Source organism: Anser cygnoides, chromosome 6, assembly GCF_040182565.1.
Source record: "Anser cygnoides isolate HZ-2024a breed goose chromosome 6, Taihu_goose_T2T_genome, whole genome shotgun sequence".
Classification (NCBI taxonomy): domain Eukaryota; kingdom Metazoa; phylum Chordata; class Aves; order Anseriformes; family Anatidae; genus Anser; species Anser cygnoides.
The window spans coordinates 31,912,274-31,933,721 of NC_089878.1; the positions used below are offsets into that span (position 1 = coordinate 31,912,274).

The window sequence follows — 21,448 nt, forward strand, 5'->3', positions numbered from 1 at the left end:
TCCCCGCGCGGCGCACTGCGGCTCCCGGCGTGCAGCGGGGGCCGAGGCGAGCCCGGCCCAGCCCAGCATGGCGGCGGCGGCGCTCGGCGGCCTGCGCGGTAACGGCGGGCAGGGGACGGACGGACGGGGCGGGGGGGGGGGGGGGGGGCGGGCGGGGGCGGCCGCGGCGCTCCGGGGTCCCGCGGGGCGCGATCGTGGCCGGCGCGGGGCGGGGCGACCCCCGGGCAGCGAGGCCACGCCCCTTTTAGGGCCTGGCCACGCCCCTTCCGTAGACCACGCCCCCAAGCCTTGGCCACGCCCCCAAGCCTTGGCCACGCCCCCTGACCACCGGCCACCACGCCCCCTTTGGGGTTGGACACGCCCACCTGGAAGGACACGCCCCCTTCTGGCTTGGCCACGCCCCCTCATGCTTGGCCACGCCCCCTCGGGCTTGGCCACGCCCCTCAGGCTTGGCCACGCCCCCTCAGGCTTGGCCACGCCCCCGCCCCCCGGTGCAGGGCTGGGGTCGGGCACCGGGACCGGGGGGGGGACACCGGCACCGGGCGCCCCCCCCCCCCCCCCCCCCCCCGGTGCCCCCCCCTCCCCGACCCCCTCTGTCCCCGCAGGGCTCCTCCTGGCAGCGCCCGGCCGGGGGGCGCGGGGGTGGCCGCCCCCTCCCCTGGCACGGCTCCCGCGGCGGGGCTGCCACCGGCCACCACCGGGACCCCCCCCGGGACCCCCCCGGGGACCCCCCCCCCCCGGGGCCGGCTGCCCGAGGGCGTGGAGTACATCCCGACGCGGAAGAAGGGCAAGAACCCCATGAAGCCGGTGGGGGTGGCATGGTGAGTTGGGGGGGGGGGGGCACACACCCCCCCGGGGATTTGGGGGGTGGGGGGGGGGGTCCCGGTGTGCCCCCCCCCCATCCCCGGGGGCACGGCCGGGTCCCCACGCGCCGCCCGCCCGCCCCGCAGGGCCCTGGGGCTGCCGTGCGGCATCGTCCTCTTCCTGCTGGTCAAGCGGGAGGTGGACAGGAACCGCCTGGAGCAGCTCGGCATCCGCCGGAAGATGCTGAGGGCCAACGAGGGCGCCTACGAGACGGAGCGCTACCGCCGGGCCTAGCCGGGACACCCCCCTCCGCCCGCCGCCCCGACCCCGAAGGGACCGAGGACGGGGGGGTGGGGGGCCCCCCCCCTCCGCCTTCACAGCGCCCACGAAGCACGCCGGGGCCGCGGGGAAAATTAAAGTGGTTTTTATTCGGCAAGAGTAACGCCGCCCGCCCTCACGGGCCTGCCGGGGCCTCGCACCCCGGGGTGTCCCCCCCCCGCCCCGAGGCACAGCTGGGCCCGGGGGGGGGCCGGGGGGCACGGCCACGTTAAGGCACTGAGTGAGCGAAGCCGGGGGGGGGGCGGCCAGAGCCCGGTGCCCTGCTGCCCGCTGCCCCCCCACCCCACCCCCCCGGCAGCCGTTAACCCCCCCCCCAAGGGCTTTGGGGCCGGGGGGAGCCCTTCCCTCGAGGCAGCCTTGGGGCGGGGGTCCCGGAGCGTTTTGGGGGGGCGCTTGGGGCCAGGCGGAGCCGCAGCTGGCTTCAGAGCTTATTTACAAGCGGAGGCGAGCCCCCCCCTCCCAACGCCGGGAGCCGGCCCCGATTTGCCCCCCCCCCCCCCCCGCCGGGAACCAGCGGCACCCCCTGCCCAGTTGGGAACTGGGGGGGGGTCCACACCGCCCAAACTGGGGGCGCTGGGTGCTGCTGGCTGGGGGAGGGGCCGGCAGAGAGAGGAGCGGCTCGGCCGAGGGGGGGGGGCAAGCGAGAAGCGTTTTGGGGTGGGGGGGGGGGGGGGGGCGGGGGCTTAGTCGCGGCCCACGATCTGCAGGAGGAAGGTGAAGATGTAGATGATGTCGGTGTAGATGGTGAGGGCGCCGTAGATGTACTCCTCGGGGCTCAGCGTGTTCTTCCTGTTCCCCAGCACCAGCTGCGTGTCGTAGGCCAGGAACTGGGGGCACGGGGTGGGGGGGGGGGGTCAGGCAGGGGTGCTTGGGGGGGGGGGGGGGCGCTTCACAGCCCCCCCATCGGGTGCTCGCCGCCGCGGGAGGGGGGGACGTCAACTCACCAGGGTGAAGGCGATGGCCCCGATGGCCGCGTACAGCATGTGGAGCCAGGGGACCTGCGTGGGGACGCGGGGGCGGTGAGCGGGGGGACGTGGGAAGGCTTTTTGGGGTGGGGGGGGGTCGCACGGCACCCCGCAGCCCCCCCCCCGACTCACGTATTTGAAGGAGAGGACGATGGCGGTGACGATCCCCGTGACCATGACCACGATGCCCAGCACGCAGAAGAGCCCCGGGCACGACGTGAAGTCAACCTTGGGGGGGGGGGGGGGGGGGTAAAGGTGTCAGCGGGGTGTCCCACCGCGTCCCCGGCCCCCCCGGGGAGCGTCCCCGTGCCCCCCACCCCCACCCCCCCACCTTGGTCTGGAAGCAGAAGACGGTGACGATGATGGCCACGATGGCGGTGATGATCATGGCGATGAAGACGGCGTTGGTCCGGTACATGCTGCGGGCACACGGGGACACCGCGGTCACCCCGGGGCTCGGCCAGGGAAGGGGTGTCCCCCCCCCCCCATCACCCCGGGGGGGGACACAGGCACCCCTCCCCCCCCCAAAAAAAAACCCCGGCGAGTACCTGGCGATGGTCCCCGTCATGAACCCCATGGCCAGCGTCTGCGGGACACAAGGGGTGGCTCAGCAAAACGGGGGGCACGGGGACCGCCGGCCCCGCTGTGTCACCCCCCCCCAACCCCCCCCCAGCCCCTCGTCCCGGGGGGCGCCGCCAGCCCCCCACTCACGAAGATGCTCAGCAGGATGATGTTCCATGGGAAGCGCCTCCTGGGGACGAGAACGGGGGGGGCGGTGAGCCCCCTGCCGGCACCCCCGTCCCCACAAACACCCCTGTGTCCCCACAAGCCCCCCCCCGTCCCCACAAGCCCCCCCCGTGCCCCACATCCCCCTCCCATCTCCCGCGGGGTCCCCCGCAGCCTCGCTCGCGGGGCCGGCCCCAAACCCACGCCGGGATCCGTGCCCCGTCCCTAAATACCCAGAGGACCCCCCCCGCTCCCCCCCCAAGCCCCCCAAGCTCCCTCCCCTTTTTTTGGGTCCCCAGCGCTCACCGGGGCCCCTGGCAGCAGGCCAGCACCAGGTAGGTCACCAGGAAGACGGCGCTGGGGGGAGAAGGAAGGAGAGGGGTCGAGCTCAGCCCCCCCCCGGGGTGGGGGGGGGACACCCGTGGCCCCCGGGGACCCCATACTCACTACGAGGCGTAGTAGACGGCGACGTTCCTCTGGACGAAGGAGCGCACGGGCGAGCTGCGGTGGGGGGGGGGTGGCAGGGACGAGCGTTAAGTGGCGTGTGCCCCCCCCCCCCCCCACACACACCCCCCCCAAGCCCCCTGGGGGAGCCCCCCCTCGCCCCGCCCCGCTCACACGAAGGTGAACACGGCGATGATCCCCACCGTCACCAGCAGCTGCACCGCGATGATGGCGTAGACCTGCGGGAGATGGCCGGGGGGGGGTCAGCACCTGTGTGTGTGTCCCCCCCCAAAAAAAAAAAAAAAACAAAGCGGGCAGGGGGTGGCAGCGCGCCCCCGGCCCCGTACTCGCCTTGCGGATGAAGGTGTGCCGGACCTTCTTGTCGTCCCAGTCGGCCGCCTGGAAGGGGGAGCCGGCCCCCATGCCTTCCCCTCCATAGCCGTCACCTGCCGGGGGGGGCGGGGGGGGGGACGGGACACCTCGGTGACACCCCCCTCTGACAGCAGGGCAGCACCACGATGAGCCGCACCAGGCCCCCCCCCCCCCCCCCCAAGGACACCCCCCTTCCCGGGACAGCACCTCAGGGTGCTCAGAGCGCCTGGGAGACCCCCAGCACCAATACACCCCCCCCCGCAACCCGCACCCCCCCCCCCCCCCCCAAAATAAGGCTTCCCCCGCTTACCGAACCGCACGGGCATGCTGGGCATGGCCATCCCCGGCTGGGGGTACCCCCCCGGCGCCGCGTACCCCCCCGGCTGCGGGTACCCCCCGCCGTAGTGGGGGGGCTGGGGGTAGGCCCCCGGGGGCGGCGGGTACAGGGGGTTCTTGTCGTCGTACGGGGGGGGCGCGTTGGGCTGCGCCATGCCGGCTCCGGGTTCTCCTTGCGGGCACCTGGAGGTGGGGGGGGGGGGGAAAATATGGGGACGTCACCCCGCTGGGCGGCCCGGAGGCGTGGGGACACGGGGGGGGGGACGACGGTGCCGGCGACGCGCCCCGCTTCCAGCGCCGGAGCGTGGCCACCGCAGGAGCCGCCCTTTAAATAGTGGCCTCGGCTTAACGAGGGCTGGGAAACGCGGTGGCCTCGATGCCACCGGGGCCGTCCCCGTCACCCCGTCACCCCGTCACCGTCCCCTCGGCCGGGGCCGCCCGCATTCCCGTGCCCTGAGTCCCCGGTGCCCGCGTCGGGGCAGGGCACGGCCGCGCGCTGACTCAAGCCGCGGCGGGGACGTGACCTCCAGGGCCACCGCAGGGGGGACGGGGACCTCGGTCCCCACCTGGCCACCACCCCGCGGTGGTGCAGGCCACGGCCAGCACCCGGCTTCCCCTTCGCTCCCCAAAAGCGCTGCGGGGGGCTCGCGGCTGGGGCAGGGCCGGGGACCCTCGGGGCCGCGTGCCAGCGCCGTGCTGGGACCCAGCCCTGCCCCGCGGCACCCGAGGAGCCCCGGGAGGGCACGCCGGGCGGTGACGTGGGGCACGGGCGCCGTGACCGAAGCCCTGACATCACGCAGGTCCCCCAGCAGCGAGCCCTGCCCTCTGCCCTGGGGACCAGTGGCACCACCCTGCCCTCTGCGCCAGCCCCACACCCAGCGCTCAGCACCTCGCCCCGGGGGCTCCGCGACACCCCCCGGCCATGGGGTGCCCCCGTCCCAGCCGTGGGGTGCCCCCCGGGGACGTGCCAGCCCTGGGATTAGGGGGCAAGTGTCACCCCCGAGGGCGGCCGGCGTGTGCCGGGGGGCAAGGGGACGGGACCCCCGCGCTGAGCTCCCCCTCGCCGAGCCCCCCCGGCAGCCACCAGCAGCCGGCCTGGGCCCAAGGCCAGCAGCCAGGCCCGGACAAGGAGGAGGAGGAGGAGGAGGAGGAAGGCAGAATCTCCAAGGCCAGGAAAACAACAGCGCTGCCAGGAGCCGCCGCCAGGCCCCCGCCCGCCCAACGTGCCCGGAGAGCCGGCAGCGAGCCCCCACCCTGACCCCGTGCCAGCCCCCCCCCGGCGCCGGCGGTGACGTGAGGCTGGGGAGGGCAGCGGGAGCGGGCGCTTCCCGCAGCGTTACGCCACCACTTCCCGGGCAGAACGGGACCGGGGAGGGGCGCGAGGGGCGAGCACCCAGTGTCCGTCCCTCCGTCCGTCCCGGCGGGGGCGGCCACCCGGCCCACGGCCGCACCGTCACGTTTGCCACCGCGATGACGGCGGTGCCGAAAATAACCCACGCGCGTGGTGACCCCAAACTTTTGGTTTCGCTGCCCGGCAGTTTCCCCGAAAGCAGCTGGCACCTCCCGGCCGACACCCCCGCACCCCACAGTGCCTCCCCCTTCCCACCCCCGGGTCCCCTCCTGGGTTTCAGCGGGGGGCCACGACCGAAGCCAGGAGCCTGAAACGGGGCCAGAACCTCAAACCCGAGCCCGGCCCAGGAAAAACCCGGGGCAGAGGCGAGGGAACCAGCCCAACGGGTCCCGGCCGCACCCAGCCGCACGCAAACCCCCCTGCGTCCCGCCCAGCCCCGCAGCCCCCCCCCGGCAGCCCCGCAGCGTGGGACACGCGCACCTCCAGGGCCCCCCCCCCCCGAGTCACCACCCCGGGGGTCGCCTCCCCGTGGCCTTTGCCACAGGACCTGCGCCCCTTTTCCTCTTCCTCTCGCTGCCACCGCGGAGCGCCGAGACCCCGGGGGGGCCCTCAGACACCCGGTCCCCACCGACGGGGCCGTGCCGGGCACCGTGACTCAGCACCGATAAGCAGCACGCGCCGGGGGGGGGCAGATTTGGGCCCCCAGCCCGGCTCCCCCCCACGCCCACCCGGCTCAAGGCCCTGTCACCAGCTCGGTGGGGACCCCGTGGGGTGCCCGGCAGGGAGCGGGGAGCGGGGCTTCAGGGTGGGGTCCCCACGTCCCCGTGGCTGCCCAGGGTCTGGAAGGGCTCTGCCCTCCCAGAAGAGCCTGGGAATTGACACCAGCTTGGCACGGCACGGCACGGCTCGGTACAGCATGGCACGGCTCGGTACAGCATGGCACGGCACGGCACGGCACAGCTCGGTACGGCACGGCCCAGATCACAGGGCCGCGCACCCAGGCTCGCCGCCCCCCACCCAGCTCACCCCAGCCACGAGTCTGTAGGGTCTCAGCACCGCAGCTGCCCTCTCTGCCCCCACACAGCCCCGTCTCGGGGGGGGGCGCCGGGCGCGCGTGACGGATGTGACCTCCTGTCCCCGAGCCGCGGGGAGCCGCGCGCCCCTGCGCAGCGCAGAGCTGGTCCCCAGCACCCCACAGTGCCCGGCGCCACCCCGTACGGCCCAGCGCCCCCCTGCTGAGGGGGTCCCCAGGGGACACCCCACGCAGTGCCCAGGAGGCCACCGAGGTGTCACAGCGCGGCGTCCCCCGCCTGGCTCACCCCAAACCTCGCCCCATTCCCCCCACGCTCGGTGGGCAGCAGGGACAGATCCGGGGGGGGTCCCAACGGCAGCACGGGCCCTGCTGCGGGGTCCCTTCCCCAGGAGCCCCCACCTCGGCGGGTCCCTGCCCCCAGGACCCCGCTGTCCCCCCCCCGTGCCAAGCGGGCACGCTCGGCAGGACTTTGCCCTGGCCATCCGGATCCACAGGTTGCCTCGCAACCGGCTGGCAGCCCCCTTCCCACGGGGCCGGGTCACCACCAAGGGGACGCCTTGGCGCGGGGTCCCCAGGCAGAGCCTTGACCCCCCTGGGGACAAAGGGACGGGGGACACACAGGGAAGCCCCCCCCGCTCCCCCATCCCGCCCCCCCCCAAGCTGCCCCCCATCCGCTCCAGCGAGCGCAGAGGAAGGCGCCAGCCTGGGGCCACACCTCGCAGGGCCAAATCCCACGGGATCTGCGTGTGCCTGTGGCTCAGGGAGGGGACCCCCCCGCCAACCCCCCCCCCAGGACACCCGGTGCGGTGCCGGGACCCCCCCAACCCCCTTGGGCTGCGTCACCCCAAACGGGCACCGGGGAGAGCGGGGAGGGCCCGGAGGGGGGGACGGGGGGGCAAGGATGGGGGGGGCAGGGGGGGAACCGAGCTGGGAGGGGGGGCTGGGAGGGAACCCGGGGGGGGTGAGCGGGGTTAACGGGGCGCTGGCGGGGGTTAGGCTTGGGGGGGCAGGCTGGGACCGGGGGGGGGGACCCCAAAGTGCGCTGGGACAGCCGGGGGGCTCCGCCCAAGCCGGGGGGGCCCCGGGGGAGGACCGGGGGGGCTCCGTGCCCCTTCCCCCGCTCCCCCCCTGTACCGGCGGTGTAGGACGGGGATGGGGAGGGGGTGGGCTGGGGGGGGCGGTCCCCGGTACCGGCGGGCCCGGCACTCCCCTACCTGCTGCGCGCTGCTCCGCCGGGCTGGGGCCGCTCCGTCGGGGCGGGCCGCGACCAGCCGGGACGGGGCGGGGACGGTCGCTGCCCGCCCCCCCCCTCCCCCGGGGCCCGCCCCGGGCCCCCCCCCCCCCGTTCCTCCCCGCTCCCCCTGGCGGCGGCTCCGCACCGCGGCGCCCGGTGCCGGTGCCCGGGTCCCGGAGCTCCCCCGGGGCAGGGGCGGCACCGCGGGGACCCCCCCGGGGACGGGGACGGGACCCGGAGGGGGCACGGGGGGCGGGCAGGGAAAGGGGGGGGGGGGGGGCACCGGGGGGAACCCCCTTTCCCGGCTGTGACGTCATTTAGGGGACCCCCATAGCGCGTCACTCACCGGGGGGCGGGGGCACGGCCCCAGCAGGGGGCGCGCGGAGCTGGCGGGAAACGCGCGGCGGGGGAGGGGGCGTGGCCGGAAGCCGCGGCGCTCTCCTATTGGCCGCCGGGGGGGGCGTGGCGCGCCGGAGGGGGGCGTGGTCCCGGCGGGGGTGGGCGGGGCCCCGGGCATGGCGGGGGCGCGCTGGCGGGCGGCGGCGGCGGCCGGGGCCGGGGCGTGCGGGCTGGGGGCCGCCGCCTGGCTCAGCCCGGCCCTGCGCCGCTTCGCCGCCGCCCTCATGGCCCTCGCCGGGCCGCTGGTCTTCCGCGTGGGGTGAGTGAGCGTGGGGGAGCCGGTACCGGCACCGGGGGGGGAGCCGGGAGGGGAGGTGCCGGTGCCGCTCCGTGCCGCTCGGTGCCGGTGCCGGCTCAGCCCCGCCGGCCCTCGGCTCGTGCCCCCCGGTAACCCCCCGCCGCGCACCGCAGCGGGGTTCGGGGGTATCCGCCGGGGGCTCCGTGCCGCCCGCCGGGCGCCGGTGAGGAGCTGCGGGGTGGGAGGTGGGGGAGGTGGGGTGGGGGGGGGGTGAGACCTTCCTGCCTGTGCCCCCCCCCCCCCCGCTCCCGGAGAGCCCTGGCCGCCGTCCAGGGGGAGCGGGGGAGGTGAGGTCACGGCTGCAGCCGCCTTTGTTCTGCCTCCGGCCGAGGGAACGGCGAACCCGCCCCCCGGTGCCGCGGGGCCCTCCTGCAGCCCCCCCCCCCGCTGCCCCCCCTCCAGACACCGGACTTCGGGGCGCAGCCCCCCGGGCCAGGGGGACGAGGGGAGGCTCTGTGCCCCCGGCTGCGGGGCTGGGACCCGGCCACGTTCCCCGGTGCCCCAGGGTGGTGACCGGCACCCTCGGCCCCTGGTGGTGGGCTCGTTGCAATCGTTAATTGCAGTCATTAACGCTGCAATCGCTAATTGCACCTGGCCTCCCCCTCCTGCCCCAGCCCCCTGCAGCTGGGGTACGAGGTTTGAGCCTCGTGCCTCTCCCAGAGCACCTTCCTGCCGGGGGGTGCTTGCTGCCTGCCCGGGGGGGTTTGGGGAGCCCAGAGGAGAGGCAGGCACGTCCTGCTGCCGCCACGGGGCAGAAACGGCCTTGGGGCCGCGGGGACCGCCCTTACCCCGGGGTTTCGTTTCTCCCTTCTGCCGCTGCCAGGGCCACGAGGTGGTGGCCGGTGGCCAAGCGAGGGGGACTTGGCGTCCGGGGAGGTGGCCTCGGGCTGGGGACGGAGCCTGGCGCAACCCCGAGCGTTGCACGTCCTTCGCGGCACCAGTCCTGCCCCCAGCCCCGAAGGTGCCCTATAAATAGGGTGCCCAGGCACCCCCGGGCAGCGTCTGTGGAAGCTCGGCGTGGCACGTGCCACGGGAGCGTTTCTCGCTTTCCCTTTCCGCAGCCCTGCTGCTCTGCCCTCCCCGTCGCTCCGCGGGGGCGCGCAGCACCCCGTGCTCCCCGCTTTTCCCTCGGGGACCCGGTGGCACCACGGGGTCAGGCTCAGGCAGCGGGGGACACTCGGTGACCGCCAAGCAGATGCCACCCCCAGGGTGTCCCACCGTGCTGCGGTACCCCAGGGGCTGCCTCCCCTGCCTGGGCAATCGGTTCTGCCCTCGCTGCGGGTATGGGGCAGGACCCTGACCCCTCCCCGGGGAGCCCAGGAAGGGGGCTGGGGGCTCTGGGTAGCCCCATCACCCCCCCCAGTGCGTGCACAGCTGGGGGTCGCGAGGTTGTGTCCCCCAGCTCTGCCTCCTGGGTGGCTTTGGGGAGCGCTGGGGGGGCTGGGGCTGACACTGGGAGGCTGCAGCTGGCTGCTGCGATAACCCCCCCGCCCCGTGCGCGCACCCTGATAACGGGGGTGGCAAGCAGCAGGACCACGTCGGGAACCCCCCCGTCCTCGCTGCGAGCGCCTGGCCGTGCTCCAGCGCTTCCCCGGTGGGGTGGGGGCCGGGAGGGCTCCCCGTGGGGGCTCACCGGGTGCCCCCCCCCGCCCCCAGGTACAGCCTGTACGCCCGCACGCGGCTCGGCTTCCTCTTCTACAAGCGGCAGGTGAAGAAGGCTCGCGAGCGCTTCCCCCACGGCCACTCCGTGTCCCGGCCCCTGGGCTTCCGCGGTGAGTTGCGACCCTAATTTGGGGCTGGGGAGGGGGGGGGGGGGCTTGGCCTCGCCCCCCTTTTTCCCCTGGTGGAAAGGCAGCGAGGGGGCTTTGCCATGATGTCTGTCCGTCCGTCCCTCCCAGGGGTGAAAATTGTGCCCATCCCCGTGCTGTCCAACAACTACAGCTACCTGGTCATCGACACGGGCTCCAGCCGCGCCGCTGTGGTCGACCCCTCCGACCCGCTGGCCGTGCAGGTGAGACCCCCCCCCCCCCCCCCCCCGGCCATGGGGTTTGGGTGTCCTCGGGGAGGGGCATCGCTGGCTTTTTGGGGACGGAGAGGGGGCAAATCTACCCCTAACCCACGGTCCTCAGTGCATGGGGCAGGGTGAGGGGAGGGGGATTGGGGTGCGTGGAGGTGCCCCCCAACGTTTCCCCCAAATCTCTGCCCTGCCAGGCTGCCATCGAGGAGGAGGGGGTGATGCTGGAGGCCATACTCTGCACCCACAAGCACTGGTAAGGGGTAAGGAGGGGTTACGGGGGGGCTCTCCGTGTGCCAAAAGGGTGCCAGGGGCATGGGGTACCCATCGGGGTGGGGTGGGGACCCCCAAACAGAGGCTACCTGGGGACTTGGGGGGCAAGCGGGGGTGCCCAGGAGCATGGCGTTTGCTGCTGGGGGTGCCCCTATACCTACCCCACGTGGGGGGGGGGGGCGCCGACCTCTGTGCCCGCAGGGACCACAGCGGGGGGAACGCGGAGCTGCGCCGGCGGCACGGCTCCTGCAGGGTGTACGGCAGCGCCCTCGACGCCATCCCCGAGCTCACCAAGTAAGTCCCGGCCCCACGCCTGCGTCTGTGACCCCCCCCCCCCAACACCCCACAAATTTGGGTGGTGCACGCCGGTCCCTGCTCCACCTCTCGCGCACCCGTTCCCAGAGGCTGGGGATGCTCTGGGGGGGTGTTTTGGGGTGCTCGGCATTTTGGGGGTGCCCTAACGGTGCCCCCCCCCCCGCTGGCGCAGCCCCCTCGGTGACAAGGAGAAGGTGATGGTGGGCTGCCTGACCTTCGAGGCGCTGGCGACGCCCGGCCACACGGTGGGCCACACGGCGTACGTGCTGGACGCGGGGCCCTTCGGGGGCCCCCCCTGCCTCTTCTCCGGGGACCTGCTCTTCCTCGCCGGCTGCGGTGAGTGCGGCCCCTCGCCCCCCCCCCCCCCCCCGGCAAGGCAAAGCGTGAAATCGGCCAGGGTTTGGGCACGCTGGGGGGCTGGGGAGGGAGGAAGGTGGGGTGTTTTTTTTTGGGGGGGGGTTTGGGAGGACACCCCCGGTGATGGGCAGGTGTGCGCGTGGGTCCAGGCAGGCTGTTCGAGGGCTCCCCCGAAACCATGCTGGCCTCGCTGGATGCAGCCGTGGGCTTGGGACAGGACACGCTGCTATGGCCCGGTGAGCGTCACCCCCCCCCCCCCCCCCCCCCCCCCAAGAAATCCCCTCCTAGCCCCCATACCCTGCCCGTTCCCATCCCTGGGAGGCTGGGGGGGGCGATGCTGAGGGTGCCCCCCCCCAGGGCACGAGTACGCGCTGGAGTGCCTGAGCTTCGCCAGCCTGCTGGAGCTGGACAACCCCGCGCTGGAGCAGAAGCTGCTGTGGGCGACGCAGCAGCGGCAGGAGAAGAGGAGCACGGTGAGCACGGGGGGGGCACATACCCTGACCCCCCCCCATCCCCTCCTTATCCCTCCGTGGTACCCCCACCCCCCGAATTCCGCTCGCGGGCGGCTGCGCCCCACAGCCCTTTTGTAATTGGGGATGGGGGTGCCAGGGGGGGCTCGGGGCTGAGTGCCTGACCCCCCCCCCCTTCATGTGTCCCCCCCCCCCCCCAGTGCCCCTCCACGCTGGGCGAGGAGCAGACCTACAACCCCTTCCTGCGCACCCACCGCCGGGAGCTGCAGGAGGCCCTGGGGCTGCGGCGGGGCGGCGGGGAGCCCCCCGACGCCTTCCGAGCCCGCGTCCTCAAGGAGCTGCGGAGGCGCAAGGACCTCTACAAAGCCACCTAGGGTCACCCCCCCCAACCCCGGGACGTGGGGACCCCCCCCCCCCCCCAGCCAGGACTGTGTGATTGTTGCTGTGAATTTCCCCCCTCCTTCGTGGCCCCGCTGCGAGGCGGGGGCGGGGGGGAGAGGATGGAGCCCCCCACACCCCAACCCCATAAGTGTGTGCCCCATAAGCGGTCTCCCCCCACTCCCCCCCCCTGTTTACCTGCACGTTGGGGTCACCTGGAAGCGCCTCGGGCCCCTTTCTGGGGGGCCACAGCCCCCCCCCCCCCAGTGCTGGCACTGTAGGGACAGCACCAAGGGCTTTTCCTATTCCCCCCCCCCCGTTTTTTTTGGGGAGTCCCCAGTTAACAGCACACCAGCGCTCAGGGACCCCCCGTTCCCCAGGCAGCCCCCAGCACCGTGCGCCCCCTTTTTGGGGTGGGGGGGCTGGGAGGGACCCCCCCTGTACACTGGCATTGGGGGCACCGTGCTGGGGGGTGCTGCCGTGCTGAGGACCGGTCGTGCCCCCCCCCCCCGTCACCCCACAAATAAACCCCCGGATCGGATTTGTACCCGCTCAGCCCCTTCCTCTGTGTCTGGGGGGAAGGGGTTGGGGGGGGGGGGCTCCCAAATTTTCTGAGGGGTCGCTGCCCCTTTAAGAGGCAGGGCCGGGGGGTTGCTATAGCGACGGCTGGAGGCGTCGTGGGGGGGGCACCTCGGGCTGGAGGGGCCAGGTTTGGGGTCCGGGGGGGGGGAATTTGGGGGGGATCTGGGATTTGGGGGGGGTCTGGGGGCGCACCGGGGGGCGGTGGTGGGGCGTGGGGTGGGGGGCTCTGCTCCTGCATAGGGTTGCACGGCTGGGACCCTGGGGGGGTGGGAAGTGGGGGGGGGTGGGGGGGTCCCTGTGCTCCCCGCAACGTGGGTCTGGCATCGGGACCCCCCCCCCCGTGTCCCCGCAGAAGACCCCGGCCCCATGGAGGCGGCCGCCAAGTTCCTGAAGCGCATCGGTGGGTGCCCGCGGCACCGCGTCTCCCCGGCCCCCCCAGCCCCGACCCCCCCCCCCCAGCCCTCCCCGGGGCCGTGACCCCACGCCGTGACCCCATATGGGGTCGGGGGTCCCGGGGAAGGGGTCTGGAGGGGGGTGGGATTCGGGGCCGCTCGGTGACCGTGCGTCGGGACAGGCCCCGAGGAGCTGGAGCGCTGCCTGTTCGCCGAGACGCTGGCGCTGGTGGGGGGCCCTGCGGGGGGGCACCTCTGGGTGGGCGCCAGGCCCGCGCCCTACAAGCGGGGGGGGCAGCGGGTGCGCAGCTGCCTCCTGGTGCGGGCCGAGTGCCGCGGGGTGCTGGGCGCCGTGCCCTTCCGCAGCACCCTCAGAGGTGAGACTGGGGTTGGGGGGGGGGGGGGGTGGCAGCCCCAAACCTGGGCCGTCCTGGTCCCCCCGGGGGGGGGGACGGCGGTGTCCTGGTGGCAGCGGGGCTCTGCCCCCCCAGGGTACGTGTCCATGGGGCTGGAGACCCTGGAGCAGGAGCAGCACGAGAGCCTGGAGGTGAGCGGGGTGGCCGCGGGGGCGGCACGGAGCTCCCCGAAACCCACCCGGCCTCGGGACCTCGGGGAGCCTCGGGGCACAGTGGGCTGGGGGGGGGGGCCCCATTGAGAGGGGGGCGTTTTGGGGTGGCCGGGGAGCACCGAGCTCAGCGGGGCGACCCCGCAGTTCGGAGCACACCCCGTAGAGAGGAGGACCCACATGGTGCAGCACCCCTGGGGGATGACCGTCACCGTGAGCACCCGGGAGGGGAAGGTGAGGCTGGGAGGGGGGGAGCGGGGTCTCCCCCCTCTGTCCCCCCCCTTGCCTGGGGATGTATCCCGGGCAGGGGGGATGCCCACCCTTTGGGAGGCCGGGTATCCCACGGGGGTTCCCCGGTGTCTCCGCAGGCAGAGCCCCAGTCCCGAGACTTCTCCTACGGCTGGGCCTCGCCGGGGGGGCTGCTGGGGGAGGCCGCCAGCCTCCTGCTGCTGCGGGTGCTGGCCCGCCGCCGCGCCGTGCCCCCCGGCCTCGTCTTCCCGGCCATCGACGGCGAGGGGCACCTCGGCACCGCCACCTACGTGAGCCCGCCTGGGCAGGGGGCAGCGCGGGGGGGGGGGGGGGGGGGGGGGGATCGATTTTGGGGGGTGACCCCAAGGGGTGTCCCTGCAGCGGGCCCTGGGCGTGCAGCGGCAGTCGGTGGGCTCGGCGGAGGCGGAGGTGTGGGTGATGGAGCGAGCCGTGCGCACCAAGGAGGGCGTCCCCGTGGTCTGGCACAGCAGCTTCCTCCCCAGCGGGTACGGCTTTTGGGGGGGGGGGGACCAGCTTTTGGGGCGGGGGGGGGGGGCACAGCCGCGGTGTTGGCACCGAGCGGGGTCCCCGTCCCGCAGGCGTTTGGCTCGGCAGCTGCAGGTCGGGTGCCCGGTGCTGGCGGTGCTGCAGGATGCGTCCGTCCTCAGCGAGAGGGGTACGGAGCGGGGCGGGGGGGGGGCTTTGGGGGTGTGGGGGGGGCCGGGGGTGACGCAGGGCGCCCTGCCTGCAGCCGAGGACGGGCCCCAGCCCGCGTTCCCCAAGCAGCCCCTGGACTGGGAGGAGGACGCCCAGCTGCGCTCCTGGTTCCTGGACAGGAAGGTGAGCGGGGGGGGGTCTGGGGGGCGTGGGGGTGGCAGGACCCCCCCCCCTGAACCTCCTCGAGGCTGGGAAAGGACCCCCGCCCGGCACGGGGACAGGGGGCTGGGTGCCCACCCTGTCCCCCCCCCCACGCAGGAGGAGCTGCGGGCGTCGCACAGCACCTACACGCGGCAGCACCCTGAGCTCGCCGCCCTCCTGGCCCATTTCCTGCAGGCCCTGCTGCTGCGGCAGCCCCCCGACCCCGTCCTCTTCGCCGCCGAGTTCTTCGCCCCCTTCGCCCGCCGGCAGCCCCCCGGCCCCCCCTTCGCCTCCTCCCGCAGCCCCCCGGCTCCCCAGGATTAAAGCTGTCGGCGCTGCCCCTGCCATGGTCTCGTGTGCTTTGGGGGAAACTGAGGCACGGGGCGTCCAACCTCCCTTCCCTCCCCCCCCCCCCTCCCCGTGGCAGTTTGGGGCACCCTGCTCCCACTTCCCCCCCCCCCCCCCCCCAGCACCCAGCAGATCCCCACCCCAGGGTGCGTTTTTGACCTGCTCACGTGCTTGTGCAACGCACTCCTGCTTCCTCCTCGCTCCCGCTCCTCCGGCCTTTCCCCTACTCCAGCAGGGACAGTCCCCCCCCCGCGCCCTCCCCCAGCCGTGGGACACTGTCCCTGTGTGTCCCCCCCCCCCCCGCCAGGCGCCAAGCGGCAGCAGGACCCCCAGCACGCGCGGGGGGGGCCGCACGTGGGCACGCTCCCACCCCTGGGCGTCCCGTGTTTGCACGAGGGTGTGCGCAGGGTTGGTGCCCCCCCCCCGAACCCCCCCCGTGTGTGGGGTGGGGAACCGAGACCGCACGCACCCGCAGCACCCAGCCCTGCCCAGGGCCCCCTTTCCCAGCCCAGGTCAGCAGTTGGGGGGGGACACACTTCCTCCTCTTCTTCCTCCTCCTCCTCCTCCTCGGGGCGGGGGGGGGCTTTAAGAGCTGGGAGGCGGGAGCTGAGCCCAGCATCGAGGTCAGGGACCCAGCACCATGGCCGGATCAGACCCCACCATGGCATCGCTGGAGCCAGGTGAGCACCCAGCCCACCCCGACCTGCCCGGGGTGCCCCCCCCGCTGTGCCCTGTCCCCTCCCCAGGGTGCTGGCAGGGCAGGGACCGGGGACGGAGCCAGCCCCGTGTTGTCCCCACCGTCCTGTCCCTCCTGCCCGGAGATGTACGTGGCTTCGGGACTGGTGGGGATGGGGGTACTGGGGTGGGGGGCAGCTGCCTCCTTTGGTCCACCGCTGGTGGCCCCAATTGCTGCCACCCCCCCCCCGGAGCAGCGGGGTCGTCCTGCTTTGGGCAGACCCCAGGGCGGGTGGCTCTGGGAACCAGCGGCGTCCTCATCCCCAGCTGGCTGCCACATCTCCTCCTCCTCCTCTTCCTCCCCTCCCAGGCCTCGACGGGTCCCTGAACCGGGGCCAAGCCGATTCTGGCGATGCCCCCGGCCCCCCGCAGCCCCCCGGCCGCCCGGCTCAGACCTATCTGGACGAGCTCATCGGCATCCCCAAGGGCAGCGGGGTAGGTGCGCCTGGGGACGTCGGCTTGGGTACCGGGGGGTGACATGATGGGGTGGGGGACGCACCCTGGGGACCTCGGTGTCCCCCGATCGCAGCCCCGACCCCTGGCTGAGCGTTAAAGCTTCACTGATGGGGGAAACTGAGGCAGGGGGAGGCGATGCCCACCTCCCAGGGTCCCCATCCCCAGGGGTGGCCAAGCCCCGTGGGAGCCCCCCCCCAGCTGCCTGCCCCCCCCCCCCCCCCCCCCCGGCCCCTCTCCAAGAGCGGAAAGGAGAAGGGGAAGGGATGGGGTTGTGAAAGCAGGGCTCGGGAGCAGGATTGCGTGGGCCACCGTTAACGGCAGCCCCGGGACCCTCACGGGGAGGGGGGGGGGGGCACCTCCTTCCAGGCTGCGACACGTTTCTCACCACCCGGTCCCCAAATGGGATTTGGGGTCCTGCTGCCCGTGTTGATGGAAAGGGACCGGGGCGAGGGGAGGAACGCCCTCCGTGCCTAAATGCGCCCGCGCGGGGCAGCGCGGGGCTCCCCAGCGCCAGGCGGACGCGGCCGGTGGCCCAGCTGGGAGCCACTGGTTTTAAACGGGCCGAGCCAGAGCAGGGGTGTCGCTCCCCTCGCAGCCTGGCTTCAGCCTCAGGAAGCTCTGGGCTTTCACGGGTCCCGGCTTCCTGATGAGCATCGCCTACCTGGACCCGGGCAACGTGGAGTCGGACCTGCAGTGCGGGGCCGTGGCCGGCTTCAAGGTGAGCCCCGGGGGCCGGGGGCCGGATCCTGCCCGGTGCCCAGCCCCTGCTGCCCTTCTCCTGCTTCCCCCCCCCTCCAGCTGCTGTGGGTGCTGCTGTGGGCCACCGTCCTGGGGCTGCTGTGCCAGCGCCTGGCCATCCGGCTGGGCGTCGTGACGGGCAAGGACCTGGGCGAGATCTGCTACCTCTATTACCCCAAGGTGAGCGGCCCCCGGGGGGGGGGCACAGCACGAGCGTCCCTGTCCCGTCCGGGGACATCCCAGCGCGTCCCAGCGTCAGCAGCCGCAGCGGGTCGGATCCTGCCCGGCCCAAGCTGCGACCTGTCCCCGTCCCGGAGCAGGGTGCCCCCACCCCGGGCTGCCAAACGCAGCGTGTCCCCCCCCCCCCCCGCCCCAAGCCCGAAGCGTCCCGGGGCCGGGTCCCCGTGGGGCTGGGACACGTCCCCGTGTGCCGGCCCCGTCCCCTCCAGGTGCCCCGCGTGCTGCTGTGGCTCACGATCGAGGTCGCCATCATCGGCTCGGACATGCAGGAGGTGATCGGGACGGCCATCGCCTTCAGCCTGCTCTCGGCCGGCCGGTAACACCCCCCACCCCCCGCGGGGTCCCTCTCGGGGGGCTGCCGCCCTCAGCCCACGGGGGTGGCCCAGGGGACAGAGGTGGCCCCCCCCCCACCCCTTCCGTTGTCCCCCATCCTGCAGCATCCCGCTCTGGGGCGGGGTCCTCATCACCATCGTGGACACCCTCTTCTTCCTCTTCCTCGACAAGTACGGTGAGTGACGGGGTGTAGGGACGAGGGGGGGGCCACTTGCTCAGGCACCGAGGTGTGGGTTTCCCCCGGGGGGGCTGGCATCGGTGTGCCCCCCCCAGCCCAGCCTTCCACCCCCCGCAGGGCTCCGCAAGCTGGAGGCTTTCTTCGGCCTCCTCATCACCATCATGGCCCTGACCTTCGGCTACGAGGTAAAGGCTTGGGGGGGGGCTCAGGACACCCCAATCCCAGCCTGGTGCTGCCGGGCGGGGGCCGCTCACGGGGCTCCCACCCCCCCCCAGTACGTGGTGGTGAGGCCGGCGCAGCTGGAGGTGCTGCGGGGCATTTTCCTGCCCTACTGCCCGGGCTGCGGGCGGGAGGAGCTGCTGCAGGCCGTGGGCATCGTCGGGGCCATCATCATGCCCCATAACATCTTCCTCCACTCCTCCTTGGTCAAGGTGAGCAGGGCCCGGGGTTGGGGGGGGGGGGCACGTCCCGTGTCTCAGGGCCAGCATCCACAGGGGGGGGGTGGCACGAAGCCACGGGGCGGCGGTGGGACCCCACGGTGTCCCCCGCGGTGCCCAGACCCGGGCCATCGACCGGTCCAAGAAGGAGGAGGTGCAGGAGGCCAACGCGTATTTCCTGACCGAGTCCTGCCTGGCGCTCTTCGTCTCCTTCCTCATCAACCTCTTCGTCATGGCCGTCTTCGGCGAGGCTTTCTACCGCCAGCGCAACGAGGACGTGGTGAGGGGCTGGGCGGGCGCCCCGTGGCGTGGGCGGGCGGGCGGGTGGAGGGTTGGTGTCCTCACCCCTTGGACGTGGGGTGGTGCCACGCGTGTGCCCGCCGCGCCTTGCAGCACGCCAAGTGCCTCAACAGCAGCGTCAGCCGCTACGCCGGCATCTTCCCCGTCAACAACGCCACCGTCTCCGTGGACATCTACCAGGGGGTGAGTGGCACCGGGCCGCACCCCGGGGGGGCCACCCAGTGCCCCCCAGCTCCTCCCCACGGGATCCCCGTGCCACGCGGGGATGTTTCGGGGTCCCCATGGGGGCGTCCCCCCCCCTTGCAGGGTGTCATCCTGGGCTGCTATTTCGGGACCGCGGCGCTCTACATCTGGGCCGTGGGGATCCTGGCGGCCGGACAGAGCTCCACCATGACGGGGACCTACGCGGGGCAGTTCGTCATGGAGGTGAGGGCAAGGTGGGTGGGGGGGGAAATATCCCCCGGGGGTATTGGGCAGAGAGATTTGCCCCCCCCCTCCACCCCGCTCCGCGTCCCTAGGGGCTGGGCAGGGGGCACCCGCTGGCACTGGGGTCCCCAAGAGCCGGGCTGGGGGCAGTGCCACCCTGGGGGTGCCCCGTCCGTGTGGGTGCCCCGTCCGTGTGGGTGCCCCGTCCGTGTGGGTGCCCCACGCGGGGCGCTGCTTCCCTAATGAGCTCATTTAGCTTAATGAGCAGGAGCTGACATCTAGCGGGGCCCCGCAGCCCTGCAGGAGCCTGCTCAGCACCCCAACATCTGCAGGGGGGGCGCACAGGGGAGGAGGGGCCGCAGCCCCCCGGCCCCCCAGGGTTTTGGGGTCACTCCAAGGGGTGAGGGCAAAGCTTTCCCCGTGTCCCCCCCCCCCAGGGCTTCCTGCAGCTGCGCTGGTCCCGCTTCGCCCGCGTGCTCTTCACCCGCTCCTTCGCCATCCTGCCCACCCTCTTCGTGGCCGCCTTCAGGGACGTCAGCCAGCTGACGGGCATGAACGACCTGCTCAACGTCCTGCAGAGCCTTCTGGTGTGTGTGTGTGGGGGGGGGCTACACCGCTGTGCCCCCCCCCACAGCCCCCCCGCCGCCCCCCTCACCCCGTCCCCTTCCAGCTGCCCTTCGCCGTGCTGCCCGTCCTCACCTTCACCAGCCTGCGCCCGCTCATGCACGACTTCGCCAACGGGCTGTGAGTGCTGGGGGGGGGGGGGGGCAAATATCCCAAATATCCCAAATATACCCCAAATATCCCTGGGGTGGGCAAAGCCCCCCCCCCATGCCCCACCGTGGGACACCCATGGGTGGTGGCCGTGGGATGTCCCCGTGGGGGCGAGACCCTACCGGGCACCGTAGGGGCACCGGGGGGTGCCCGGTGGTGCCGGTGCCCGGTGGTGCCGGTGCCCATGCCCCCCCCCCCCCCCCTCCCCAATTCGTGCCCCCAGCCCGGGGAAGGTGCTGATGACCCTGATCGCGGGGCTGGTCTGCGCCATCAACGCCTACTTCGTGGCGGCCTTCCTGCCCACCCTGCGCAGCCCGGCCTTCCTCGTCCCCCTGGGGCTGCTGCTGGCCGCCTACGTGGCCTTCGTCGCCTACCTGGTAGGGCTGGGACCCCAGGGCGGGGGGGGGGGGGGGGGTCAGGGTGGCCCTGTGCCCCCCCCCCTCCTGAGCTGCCCTCGTCGCCCCCCTGCAGCTGTGGACGTGCAGCATCGCCCACGGAGCGCGCAGCCTGGCCCGGGGCCGCCACGGCCGCTTCGGCTTCGGGGTCGCCCTCGACCCCCCGGGGGTGGCGGGGTCACGGTGACGGGCTGGGGGCCCTGGCATTGTCCCCCCCCCCCCGTATACTTTTATTTGGGGGGGGGGGGGGGGGATGCTTGGGGGGTGATGCCCCCAGCAAGGCAGGGGTCAACAGCCCCCAGCCCCCCACTTCTGCACAGCCCCCCCCAGGTGAAGGGAGCGGGGCCAGGATTTGGGGGGGGGGCGGATTGGGGGGGGGGGGTCTGGCTGGAAGTGCCTCAGCCTCCCCTTGCCAATTAGCGCCGGGAAGCCGAGGCCCGCTAATTACCCCCGGGGACCGCTAATTGGCACCCGGGCACCCTGGGGCTGGCCCTGGGGGGGGGGGGGGGGGTCCTCCCGGCTGGGGGGGGGGGGGGGCCGGGCACTGTGTGTGTGTGTGTGTGACCCCCCCACCCTTATGGCTGGGGGGGGGGGCTGATAAACGGGATGTGTGCACCCTGCCCTGTGCCTGGCTGCTTTTGGGGACTCCTGGGGGGGGGGGGGGGCACAGAGTGGGGGGACACACGGGGGGGGGGGGACACGAGGTGGGGGGGGCCCTGGGGGGGGGGGCTCAGCCCGTTTCCCGCTTCCTGCCCCCCGCCGGATGCGGCTGGAGGGGGGTGCTCAGGGCCCCCCCCCCCGGCCCCCTTCCCAAATCTGGCCCCGGGGGGGGGGGGGGGGGTCCCTCGTCGCCGCGCCCCCCCCCCCCGCGGCCCGCACTTGCGAGACGCTCCCTGCCTGTTTCAAGGCTCCCCCAGCGCCCCCCCCCCTCCCCAAAACGCCCCTGCCCGGCCCGCACCGCCCGCAGGGCCCTAACCCCGGGAGGGGGGGGGATTTTTTTTTTGGGGGGGGTGGACCCTGACCCCCCCCCCCGCCGCCCCCCCCCTCCCCCGAACCGGTGCCGCCCCCCCCCCCCCCCCCCCCCGGGGTAGGGCCCCCCCCCCCCCCTCCGGCCCCGCGCTTGTTTATGTGAAGAATTTCCCCTCCCTTAAAAGGGCGATGGCAGGGCTGCGGGGCGGGGCCGCCCCCCCCGCCTCCGCCTTGGCCCGGCCGCCGGCTGCTGGGAGGAGGGGCCGCGGCGGTGGGGCCCACCGGCACCCCGGGGGTGTCCCCCGCGTCTCTGTGCCCCCCCCCCCCCCCCCCCCGTGCGAGGGACGGGGGGGTGATGGCGGGGG

General features: G+C 74.1%; 5 protein-coding genes across 11 annotated transcripts; 4 read left to right on the forward strand and 1 right to left on the reverse strand.

Moving 5' to 3' along the window:
• The first annotated feature begins 67 nt into the window (after positions 1 to 67).
• On the forward strand, positions 68 to 1,242 carry LOC136791071 (collagen alpha-1(III) chain-like). The gene is made up of 3 exons (XM_066999353.1): positions 68 to 108; positions 606 to 821; positions 951 to 1,242. The coding sequence occupies exons 1-3, from the start codon at positions 68 to 70 to the stop codon at positions 1,096 to 1,098; spliced, it is 405 nt and encodes a 134-aa protein (XP_066855454.1). The 3' UTR covers positions 1,099 to 1,242.
• TMBIM1 (transmembrane BAX inhibitor motif containing 1) lies at positions 1,213 to 7,725 on the reverse strand. Its single transcript, XM_066999478.1, has 12 exons — positions 7,585 to 7,725; positions 3,961 to 4,169; positions 3,630 to 3,724; positions 3,453 to 3,517; positions 3,282 to 3,335; positions 3,141 to 3,191; positions 2,820 to 2,859; positions 2,657 to 2,694; positions 2,440 to 2,527; positions 2,241 to 2,336; positions 2,088 to 2,141; positions 1,213 to 1,970 (listed from the first exon to the last, which is right to left on the reverse strand). The coding sequence occupies exons 2-12, from the start codon at positions 4,139 to 4,141 to the stop codon at positions 1,827 to 1,829; spliced, it is 906 nt and encodes a 301-aa protein (XP_066855579.1). The 5' UTR covers positions 4,142 to 4,169; positions 7,585 to 7,725; the 3' UTR covers positions 1,213 to 1,826.
• Positions 7,726 to 8,096: 371 nt separating this feature from the next.
• On the forward strand, positions 8,097 to 12,660 carry LOC125179885 (probable hydrolase PNKD). Its single transcript, XM_066999469.1, has 9 exons — positions 8,097 to 8,262; positions 9,958 to 10,073; positions 10,200 to 10,312; positions 10,513 to 10,571; positions 10,790 to 10,882; positions 11,076 to 11,239; positions 11,410 to 11,496; positions 11,618 to 11,733; positions 11,931 to 12,660. Exons 1-9 carry the CDS (start codon positions 8,120 to 8,122, stop codon positions 12,102 to 12,104), a joined length of 1,065 nt encoding a protein of 354 aa, XP_066855570.1. The 5' UTR covers positions 8,097 to 8,119; the 3' UTR covers positions 12,105 to 12,660.
• Positions 12,661 to 12,773: 113 nt separating this feature from the next.
• On the forward strand, positions 12,774 to 15,163 carry CATIP (ciliogenesis associated TTC17 interacting protein). Of its 2 annotated transcripts, none has more exons than XM_066999470.1 (10): positions 12,774 to 12,817; positions 13,043 to 13,090; positions 13,265 to 13,459; positions 13,574 to 13,629; positions 13,795 to 13,881; positions 14,016 to 14,186; positions 14,278 to 14,402; positions 14,496 to 14,572; positions 14,648 to 14,736; positions 14,872 to 15,163. In XM_066999470.1, the coding sequence occupies exons 2-10, from the start codon at positions 13,057 to 13,059 to the stop codon at positions 15,076 to 15,078; spliced, it is 1,041 nt and encodes a 346-aa protein (XP_066855571.1). In that variant the 5' UTR covers positions 12,774 to 12,817; positions 13,043 to 13,056; the 3' UTR covers positions 15,079 to 15,163. The 2 variants fall into 2 exon arrangements, with proteins under 2 accessions (XP_066855571.1, XP_066855572.1); XM_066999471.1 differs by having other exon boundaries at positions 14,683 to 14,736; positions 14,872 to 15,061.
• A 224-nt stretch (positions 15,164 to 15,387) lies between these two features.
• SLC11A1 (solute carrier family 11 member 1) lies at positions 15,388 to 20,603 on the forward strand. 6 transcript variants are annotated; one of them, XM_066999459.1, is made up of 15 exons: positions 15,388 to 15,782; positions 16,148 to 16,272; positions 16,889 to 17,011; positions 17,092 to 17,211; positions 17,481 to 17,587; positions 17,709 to 17,779; positions 17,900 to 17,967; positions 18,058 to 18,213; positions 18,341 to 18,499; positions 18,633 to 18,702; positions 18,826 to 18,945; positions 19,383 to 19,532; positions 19,616 to 19,668; positions 19,943 to 20,096; positions 20,191 to 20,603. In XM_066999459.1, the coding sequence occupies exons 1-15, from the start codon at positions 15,743 to 15,745 to the stop codon at positions 20,532 to 20,534; spliced, it is 1,860 nt and encodes a 619-aa protein (XP_066855560.1). In that variant the 5' UTR covers positions 15,388 to 15,742; the 3' UTR covers positions 20,535 to 20,603. The 6 variants fall into 6 exon arrangements, with proteins under 6 accessions (XP_066855560.1, XP_066855563.1, XP_066855558.1 ...); XM_066999462.1 differs by having other exon boundaries at positions 15,390 to 15,782; positions 18,826 to 18,956; positions 19,616 to 19,689; positions 20,191 to 20,388; XM_066999457.1 differs by having other exon boundaries at positions 15,393 to 15,782; positions 19,616 to 19,689; positions 20,191 to 20,600.
• The last annotated feature ends 845 nt before the right edge of the window (positions 20,604 to 21,448 follow it).

Excerpts from the sequence above, each read along its gene's own strand:
- TMBIM1 (XM_066999478.1), bottom strand. The coding sequence starts at position 4,141 with ATGGCGCAGCCCAACGCGCCCCCCCCGTACGACGACAAGAACCCCCTG. Across the intron at positions 3,518-3,629 it reads GGCACACCTTCATCCGCAAG|GTCTACGCCATCATCGCGGT; the intron begins GCGAGTACGGGG and ends CATCTCCCGCAG. Across the intron at positions 1,971-2,087 it reads GGGCCATCGCCTTCACCCTG|TTCCTGGCCTACGACACGCA; the intron begins GTGAGTTGACGT and ends CCGTGCCCCCAG.
- CATIP (XM_066999470.1), top strand. The coding sequence starts at position 13,057 with ATGGAGGCGGCCGCCAAGTTCCTGAAGCGCATCG. Across the intron at positions 13,882-14,015 it reads TGAGCACCCGGGAGGGGAAG|GCAGAGCCCCAGTCCCGAGA; the intron begins GTGAGGCTGGGA and ends GTGTCTCCGCAG. Across the intron at positions 14,187-14,277 it reads ACCTCGGCACCGCCACCTAC|CGGGCCCTGGGCGTGCAGCG; the intron begins GTGAGCCCGCCT and ends GTGTCCCTGCAG.
- LOC125179885 (XM_066999469.1), top strand. The coding sequence starts at position 8,120 with ATGGCGGGGGCGCGCTGGCGGGCGGCGGCGGCGGCCGGGGCCGGGGCG. Across the intron at positions 8,263-9,957 it reads CCGCTGGTCTTCCGCGTGGG|GTACAGCCTGTACGCCCGCA; the intron begins GTGAGTGAGCGT and ends CCCCGCCCCCAG. Across the intron at positions 10,572-10,789 it reads CTCTGCACCCACAAGCACTG|GGACCACAGCGGGGGGAACG; the intron begins GTAAGGGGTAAG and ends CTGTGCCCGCAG.
- SLC11A1 (XM_066999457.1), top strand. The coding sequence starts at position 15,743 with ATGGCCGGATCAGACCCCACCATGGCATCGCTGGAGCCAG. Across the intron at positions 19,533-19,615 it reads ACGTCCTGCAGAGCCTTCTG|CTGCCCTTCGCCGTGCTGCC; the intron begins GTGTGTGTGTGT and ends GTCCCCTTCCAG. Across the intron at positions 19,690-19,942 it reads CACGACTTCGCCAACGGGCT|CCCGGGGAAGGTGCTGATGA; the intron begins GTGAGTGCTGGG and ends TCGTGCCCCCAG.
- LOC136791071 (XM_066999353.1), top strand. The coding sequence starts at position 68 with ATGGCGGCGGCGGCGCTCGGCGGCCTGCGCGGTAACGGCGG. Across the intron at positions 109-605 it reads GGCCTGCGCGGTAACGGCGG|GGCTCCTCCTGGCAGCGCCC; the intron begins GCAGGGGACGGA and ends CTGTCCCCGCAG. Across the intron at positions 822-950 it reads AAGCCGGTGGGGGTGGCATG|GGCCCTGGGGCTGCCGTGCG; the intron begins GTGAGTTGGGGG and ends CCCGCCCCGCAG.